This window comes from Chrysochloris asiatica, unplaced genomic scaffold (assembly GCF_000296735.1).
Source record: "Chrysochloris asiatica unplaced genomic scaffold, ChrAsi1.0 scaffold00067, whole genome shotgun sequence".
NCBI lineage: Eukaryota > Metazoa > Chordata > Mammalia > Afrosoricida > Chrysochloridae > Chrysochloris > Chrysochloris asiatica.
The window spans coordinates 7536203-7545644 of record NW_006408585.1 but is presented as its reverse complement, the minus strand read 5'-3'; the positions used below and the strand labels follow the sequence as shown (position 1 = coordinate 7545644).

General features: G+C 39.2%; 1 protein-coding gene across 1 annotated transcript in view; it reads left to right on the top strand.

The window, feature by feature from the left end:
* The window catches only part of LRRC9 (leucine rich repeat containing 9), a 219084-nt gene that overhangs the window by 131461 nt on the left and 78181 nt on the right, over positions 1-9442 (top strand). Inside the window, exons 19-22 of the mRNA XM_006864637.1 lie at positions 788-922; positions 1914-2091; positions 2458-2678; positions 4901-5023. Of these exons, the coding sequence (XP_006864699.1) occupies positions 788-922; positions 1914-2091; positions 2458-2678; positions 4901-5023 (657 nt within the window). The remainder of the gene's footprint in view (positions 1-787; positions 923-1913; positions 2092-2457; positions 2679-4900; positions 5024-9442) is intronic.

The following is a 9442-nucleotide window of genomic DNA, read 5'->3' as shown; positions in this document are numbered from 1 at the left end:
AAATACTTCTTGATGAAGAACCCAGCCTTTGGTATGGGTTGCACTTCAATGTAAAAGAACAAAAATCCTCACCACTTGACCAATAAACAACATCCATATAAATAGGGAAAAGATTGAAGTTGTCAAAGACTTCATTTTGCTCTGATCAACCATCAGAAGCAGGAGTCAAGAAATTAAGTGACATATTGCATTAGGCAAATCTGCTGCACAAGACCTTTTTAAAGTGTTGCAGAGCAAAGTTGTCAGTTTGGGGACTAAGGTGGGCCTGATCCAAGCCACAGTATTTTCAATAGCCTCCTATGCATGCAAAAGTTGAACAATAAGGAAAGCTGTAGAAGAATTGATGCATCTGAGTTATGGTGTTGGAGGAGAATACTGAAAGTACCATGGACTTCCAAAATAATATACAAATCTGTGTTGAAAGAAGTACAATAGAATGCTCCTTAGAAGCCAGTATAGCCAGACATTGTATCTCATAGTTTGGACATATTAACACCAGGGCCCAGTCCCTCAAGAAGGATATCATGCTTGGTAAAATGGAGGGTCCATGAAAAAGAGGAAGACCCCCCACTGAGGTGGACTGGCACAGTGGCAGCAGCAATGGGCTCAATTGTAGCAATGACTGTGAGGTTGGTGCTAGACCCAGCAGTGTTTCTGTTGTGCATAATGTCACTGTGAGTTGGTACCAATTTGATGGCACCTAACAACAACAATTTTCAACTGTATGTAAATGAACCTCAATTTCATGTTTCCTCTATTCATTACGTTTTTGTTTCTTTTTTCAAAGTTATCTCTTTTGCGGCATTCTAGTACTAAAGAGGAAAGACCACGGGTACTTAGTACATGGCCTTCTGCTAAAATTCTGACACAGATTTCAAAGTCAGGATCATATTCACATCTGAATGGAAACTGGTATTTGAAGGTAAAGGGTAATCCTATGGAACCTCATATAAAAGCTTAATTTCAGTTGATTTTTAGTCAGCTTTGAACTCTGTATTATAAAGAAGGCACAGGTAGATAGAAGGCCAAAAAATAGAAGGACCATATTAAAATACAGAGGTCAAGTAGCGAGTGAGTTATATCACAGGAACGAGTCCTGGAAGGTGACTATCATATTATTGCAGATTTAGGGTAAGGTACATTGCAAAACCAAAAGGGTTGAGTCTGATAATGGGTCATAAAAGGCAAGCACACTAGCGGCTCATAGCCAGAGAGCATGTTTGAGTATCAAGGGAAAATGGATCAGGAATCTTAGCTAGCAGATCAGGAAACTGGCCAGAATTCAGCCAAGGAAGGACAAGGGAAAGGTTTTTAGAGCACCAACAGTTTCTCACTGCTTCAGGAACCTTTCTACATCTTGCCAAAGATTAAGAAAAACCCTTGAAAATGGAAGCTCTTAGGGGTATTATTTTTATTGTAGGATATAGCTAGAAATTGAACCATGATGCAGACCTTGACTGACCTCCTGGGGAGTTCTGGAAACAGAATGGCTCTTTAAATTGCTTACAAGTAGGGCTAAGATTACCAACACTTTACATCCCTCTATGATTGGATATGGGCCACCCTAGAAAGGAGCACAGCCTTGAGTGAGGTAGTTCTTTGCATCTGAGGCAATCCCTAAAGGGCAGACAGCTGAAGGCTGCTGGTACTCCCAGAGGATGAGACAAGTCCTTCACTGCTGGTGACATGACTGGCACATCACAATGTCCATAACACCTCTTTGGAATTATACTCTTGTCAAATTGTACTTGTTTTGTGAACTAAGAGCTGTGCAAGATCCTTAATTTCTGAGGGAATTCCTTTGATGCTTACTCATTACATTTCAATAGTTTCATAAGCCTTTTTATCTTAAGACATAGATTGTATTTCCTTGTGAGATGCAGACGTAACATATCATGTAAATTTTTCTGCAGATAACTGCCCTAAATTTAGATGGACAGCATCTCTTTGAAATCACAAATTTAGAGAAATTGGTGAACTTGAAGTGGGCATCATTCTGCAACAATAATCTCACTAGAATGGAAGGCTTGGAATCCTGTGTTAATTTGGAAGAACTCACGTTAGATGGAAACTGCATCTCAAAGATAGACGGTACGGCATTTAAAAACTTAAAACACAAATGCCTAAATTAACAAGAGTAGAAAAGTAATAAAACTGAAAACAGAATTTCTGAAATGAAACATCTCTGAAGAACTTTTCAAACTTTCAAAAAGTTTGAAAGAGAGTATCGTAAAAATCCATTTGTGGGATCAGCGACTAATTTTTATACATTATGGCCTTTATACACAAGATATATACTTTTGAAAAAGAAGGAAAAGCAATGATGGTTAATAGTAGAGTCCTTAAAGCCATTTGAACTTAAAAGAAAGAGTAACAGTGAAATAATGAGGTGGTTATTTTTTAAATTAACCTTTCAGCTCTGTCTGAATCTTTTCTTGAATTTGTTTATTCTCCTAGGCATTTCAAAGATGACTAAATTAACTCGGCTCAGCATGAATAATAATCTTCTCACTGGTTTGGAAAAGCATACTTTCGATAATATGCTTCATCTTCATTCCCTTTCTCTTGAGAACAACAGAATCACTTCATTGAGTAGTTTGCAAAAAGCTTTTACTCTAATTGAATTATACATAAGCAATAACTATATTGCTGTCAATCAGGAGATCTACAATTTAAAGGTGAACATCTGGGGTAGTCATTTGGGGAGAGTTTTTGTTTGATATGTATTGTGTCTTTAGACTATGGAAGTAATACATGTTCACTGTACAGAATTTGGAAAAATAAAAGAAAACTCAAGACTAACAAAGTTTATTAAAATGTATTTATGCGCAACTTACATACACATAGGCATGTATACATGTAGTCACATTATTCCCTAGTTGGTCGCCTTCTAGGGTAATTTTTTTTTTTTTAAGCAATCATCTCCATGACAGAACATCAGTTTTGCACTCAACCAATCACATCTTGTTTCATTGTAATGATTATAATCCCCTTTTTTGATGTACACAAAAACATGCAGGAATATATAATTGTTTAAATACCCAAAGGGCACATTTTGCAAATTAGCCCTCTGCCCATCAGCACACAGCCTTTCTCTTTCCAGAAGTCTAGAGTCCTCAGATGCTCTATCTCTCCATGCCGTCGCCTCTGCCTCCATCTCTGATGTTGCTTCTTCTCTGGTTAGAATCTCATGTTCCGCTCATGATCTTCCCTCTTGCTGATCCTACGGTCCTCTGTTCCTGAAATGAAAGATTAACTACTCTCCCGTTTTTGTTACACATCTTCTACCTTTACAATTGTGACAATCACAATTAGTCATGTTAACAATTACTCACTATTATATCAAAAGAATCCTACTGGGTAACTTTTTAAATACTCAAATAGAATAACCCAAGCTCTGTCTCTCCTAACTGGTACCTTCCTCACTCTTTCCAACCTGTTTGGAGAGTATTATTTTTAATATTCTCCTGTTATCAGTGCGATTCTTAACTATTTCTTCCTGTTCTATGGGGGCTCCAACTCCTACTGGTCAACTTTACCCAGCTTTGTTCTCTAGTTCCATAAAGCAATTCAAGGCTACTGTGTATCAGGCATTCATTACAGAAGGTTTGAGGTTTGAACCTAGATGGAGTGTTAGTACAGCGTAGAATAGGAATTCATTTCGAAAGTAATGTCTGACTTCATTGTTTCGGAAGCTCTAGGACCATTTTCTATCACTGGGAGTCTCCCTTTGACTTCTTTCTTGTTTTAATATCATATTTCTAGGACATACCTACCAATTAAAGATTGTCCAGGTATTGTCCAGGTAGGCCTCCTCTCCATCCTGTTTTTGCTTGTTTCCTGGAGTTGATTCTAGCTCATGGAAGCCCCATGTATTATAGTAGCACTACTCCATAGGGTTTTCAAGGCTGTGACCTTTCAGAAGCAGACCACCATGCCTATGTTCCAAGCCTTTAAGTGAGTTGGAATTGTTAACCTTTCCCCTAGTAGTCAAGTGCTTAAACATTTGCATCACCCAGGGATTCTCCTCTCCATCTTACCAAAAGTAACAAATAGTTACCCTTTTTCTAAAAGTTAACTTTTAGAGACAACCTAATCAACAACAAAACTGTCTAATTTTATTCCATCTCATCTTAACCTCTCCCATCTACTTAAGGCACATCAAAGTGTCTTGTCTAATAAGAAAACGTGTTCCCTTAAGGTAAATTCTACCACCTAAGCAGTCCTGGTGTGGCGCTGTGGGTTAATGTGCCAGACTGCAAAGCCGTTTGAACTGTAAGGTCGGCTGTTCAAGCTCACCAGCTGCTCCTCGGAAACCCTATACAGGGTCGCTATGGGTCAGAACCGACTTGACGGCACTTAACAACAACAACAAGCAGGCTTAATCCCTTTACAATAGGAAGTGTTTTTCATTCCTGTTTTAATGTGTATACACACATACTATTTAATAGATAGGACATTATTCCATAAACAAAGCATATTGTTTTAAATATAACAAAGTTCCCTCCAAGCACTGATAGTGTACATTTAGCAACAGCATTCTCAAAGGGATTCTGACCATATACTATATTGTAACTGTTAAGTGCCGCCAAGTCGGTTCCAACTCAAAGCTACCCTGTATAGGTTTTCCAAGGAGCAGCTGGTGGTTTGAACTGCTGACCTTGTGGTTTGCAGTCCATTGCTAATCCTACAGTGCGACACCAGGAGTCCTATATTACGGACACTGAAATGTTGCATAAAATTATACCTTAGTGGTCTGACTGGGGAAGTATACTTACAAATACTCAAATCACTGTGGATTGACAAATTCAAATATTAAAGTTCAAGTAGGGTTAAAGTCTTAAGAGGAAAAAGAAACTAATTAGAAAGTGATTATATAAAATGCATTTGATTTTCCTAGAGTTTATGCAACCTGGTCATTCTAGACATGTACGGAAATATTATTATATGGAATCAAGAAAACTATCGATTGTTTGTAATATTTCATCTTCCAGAACTGAAAGCTTTGGATGGGATCTCAATCGTAAGTCATTTTTTTGATGCATAGCATTCGGTCCCAGCTATCTTCACATATCCATAGAACAAAATAATTTTGAGCATTGCATTATTGCTAATATAGTACCCAAAATATCTAGGTTTATGAAAATATAAATTTCAAAAGCAGTTGTAGATCTGTATTTTTAAATGTTCTCTTCTGGCCAATTTTCAATGATATAAATTGAATTAGTATATCTCATTCTCTATATCTCTCAGTGTCCTCATTTGAAGAATCATATGAGAAAGAGATAAGTGTAGGAAAAACTTCAAAGATTTGGATCTTCACCAATTTTGTTCTAAAGTGTGGGGCTGCCATTAAGGTGGGCCAGATGGATGGGGCTCCCTCTCAAAGCTGAGGGGATGGGGCTGCAATAGTCGAGAGGCAGATGAATGGGGCCTTTCAGAGCCGAGGATGGGGTCACCTCTCAGAGAGAATAGGATATAGAATATTGTTGTTGTTGTATACCATCAAGTGAGTTCCAACTCTTAGTGACCCTATATAGGGTTTCTGAGAGTAACTGGTGGGTCTGAACTGTGACCTTGCAGTTCGCAGTCTACAACACCACACTAAGGCACAGGAGAGAGAATTGTTGTTGTTATGTGCCGTGGAGTCAATTCCGATTCATAGCGACCTTGCATAGGGTTTCTGAGGCTGTAAATCTTTACAGTAGCAGAAAGTCTCATCTTTCTCCCATGGAACAGCTGGTAGTTTCGAACTGCTGACCCTGAGATTAGCAGCCCGATTCGTAACCATTACACTACCAGAGCTCCTTGGAGAGAGAATTAGAGTCACCGAGTCCTGGTATGGAACTGTGGGTTAATGCGCCAGACTGCAAAGCCGTTTGAACTGCAAGTTTAAGCTCACCAGCCACTCCTCGCTATGGGTCGGGATCGACTCCACAGCACTTAACAACAACAACAAAGTTGAAGGAGCAGAGTGGCTATCCCAGTGGATATGGAAGGTAGTGCTGAAGCCCAGGGCAGAGGAATCTCTCTCCAGAATCCAGAGGGTGTGGCCAACACCTAGAGTTTGTAGGATAGGACCATTACATAGATGGTTTTACAGGATTATTTTCAAGCTTTGAGAGCTAATGTAATTTGTTCTGTTGAGTTTTGGACTTCCTTGATGCCTTATCCCTTCTTTCCCTTTTACCATTTGTAATGAAATGTCAATCATGTACTTTGGAAGCAGACAACTTGTAGTCTAGATTTCTTAGACCTACAGATAAAGAATTTTGCTCCAGGAGAGCTCCTCCTGAAGTCTCACCCACATTTGATTTAGATGATTCAGAAGTTGAAGTTTTGGACTTGGAGTTTGTTTCAGACTTTTGGGATGATAGGATGGGATGAATGTGTTTTGCATGTGCGAAGGATATGAATTTGGGAAGGTGAAAAAATGGCATGTTATGGATTGTGTTCCCCAAAAATATGTGTTGTAAATCCTAACCCCTATATTTTGGGGAGCATAGTGGCTCCATACAAAAAGCACTGGCCTACAAACCACTAGGTCGGTAGTTTGAACCCACCAGCTGTTCCTCAAGGGAAAGATGAGGTTTTCTGCTCCCACAAAGGTATTCAGCATCAGACAACCTATACAGTGTGGCTATGATTTAGAACCAGGAGTCCTGGTGTGGTGCTGTGGGCTGATGCGTCAGATTGCAAAACCATTTGAACTGCAAGGTCAGTGGTTCAAGCTCACCAGCTGTTCCTTGGAAACCCTATACAGGGTCACAGTCGACTCGATGACACCTAACAACAACAATGATTTGGAGCCAACTCAAGGGCACTTAACAGCAACGTATTTGTAGTCAAGTGGTCCTGGTATGGCACTGTAGGATAAGCATTAGACTGCTACCCACAAGGTTGCTAATTCAAACACACCAGCTGCTCCTCAGAAACACTATTCAGGGTCATTATGGGTGGAAACTAACCTGACAGTACTCAGTAACAACAATAATAATCTGTAGTTGTAATACCATTTGAGAATGGGTTTTCTTTGTTATGTTAATGAATCAGGATTAGTGTGGGGTGTATCTTGAATTAGTCTCTTTTGAGATATGTTGTTAAATGCTGTCAAGTCAGCTCAGACTCATAGCAACTCTGTATAGGGTTTCTGAGAAGTAGCTGGTGAATTTGAACCACCGACCTTGTGGTCCAGGCCATTATTCCAAATGCAAGCTAGTAAGCAAAGATGGGGGAGGAGAGATGACAAGCCACATAAACATTGCCCAGGAGTAGGGGTTCAGAAGAGACAAGGACCTTCCTTCAGAGTCACCAGAGCAAGTCTTCCCCTAGGGCCAACACCTTGAATTCAGACTCTATTTTCCTAAACTCTTAGAAAAGAAATTTTGGCTTGTTATAGGCACTCACTTGTGACATTTATATTATACTAACACTAGATAATCAAGACATATGTGTTTCCTTTAAACTGCTACAAATTCTTTATGGAATGAGGTAGAACATTCATTTATCATTCAATAATGGGACATGAAGACAAGACTGAGGAATTTGGACTTTAAATGAGAGATAATGGTAAGGTATGGTAGCGTAGTGGTTACGAATTGGGCTGCGAACCACAAGGTCAGCAGTTCGAAACTACCACCTGTTCCGCGGGAGAAAGATGAGGTTTTCTGCTCCCATAAAGATTTACAGCCTCGGAAACCCTGTACAGGGTCGCTATGAGTCGGAACCAACTCCATGGCACAAAACAACAACAACAACAATGGAAAGGTATTGAAGCTTTTTGAGTAAGAAAGTGACATGTTCAGAACTGTATTAAGAAATGTAATTTCACTGAAGTGTTTACAGTGATAGAAGGAAGACCTCTAGGAGACAAACCTGCCCCAAGAGGAAGTGACTTTAACATGGAGACTTGAAAGTTATAAGAAATAATGACAGAACTTGGCAAGTAATTGAATTTGAAGGACAACGAAAGAGAAAGTAGAAGATATTTACAAGGTTTGAGTCTACACCAGTAAGAAGCATCAGACAGGAATATCTGAAAAAGAGCAGATTTTAGGAATAGGATAATTTGTATTATATACACTATGTTATAATGGGTCATCTGTCTGGAGATGTCAAATAGGCTATTAAAATTACAGGACTAAATATGGATATGGAAATTCTTATTTGTTTAGCTTGGAAGTAATTTGAGGAAATTTGTTAGAGAAAACCAAAAACATGTATACGATTATCTAGGGAGAGTGCTGTTATGTGCCATCGAGTCAGTTCCTACTCATAGCTCTCTATGCACAAGAAAATGAAACACTGTCTGGTACTGAGCCATCCTCACAAGTGTTATATTTGAACCCATTGTTGCTTCTACTGTGTCAATCCATCTCCTTGGGGTCTTCTTCTTTCTTTATGACCTCCCAATTGACCAAGCACGATGTCCTTCTCTAGGGACTGGTCCCTCCTGATAACATGTCCAATGTATAAAAAATGAAGTCTTGCCATCCTGGCTTCTAAGATGCATTCTAGCTGTACTTCTCCCACATAGATGTGTTTTTCCGTCTGGCAGTCCATGGTACTTTTAATATTCTTCTGCAACACCATATTTCAAATGCATCAATTCTCCTCTGGTCTTTTTTATTCTTTGTCCAACTTTCACATGCATTTAAGGTTATTGAAAATATCATGACTTTGGCCAGGTACACTGTCGTTCTCAAACGACGATGTCTTTACTGTTGAACACTTTAAAAAGAGGTCTTGTGAAACAGATTTGCCTAATACAATACATGCTTCTTCCATGAGTGCTGATAGTGAATTCAACCAAAATGGTGAATTTTTCTCCATGTATCATGATGTTATTTATTGGTCCAGTGGTAAGGATTTTGTTTTTTTGCTTTTGTTGTTTTTATATTACGGTGCAATCCATACAGAAGGCTGTGGTCTTTGATCTTCATCAGAAAGTATTTTAAGTCCTCTTCACTTCCAGTAAGCGAGGTTGTTCATCTGCATATCACAGGTTGTTTCCTCCAATCTTGATGCCACATTCTTCTTAATAAAATCAGGCTTCTCAGATTAGTTGCTCAGTATACTGATTGAATAACTATGGTGAAAGAATACAACCCCAGCACACACCTTTCCTTATTTTAAACTATTCAGTGTCCTCTTGTTCTGTTTGAATAACTACCTCTTAGTCTATGTATAGGTTTCTCATGAGCACAATTGAGTTTTCCAGCATACTTATTCTCTGCAGTGTTGTCCATAGCTTCTCATGACCCATACAGTCAAAAGCTTTGGCATAGTCAGTAAAGCACACTTAAACATCTTTCTGGTTGTTGTTGTTGTCAGGTGCCATCGAGTCGGAACCATCTCATAGCGACCCCATGCACAGCAGAACGAAACAATGTCCGATCCTGGGCCAACCTCACTACCGCCGCCACACTTGACACCATCAATG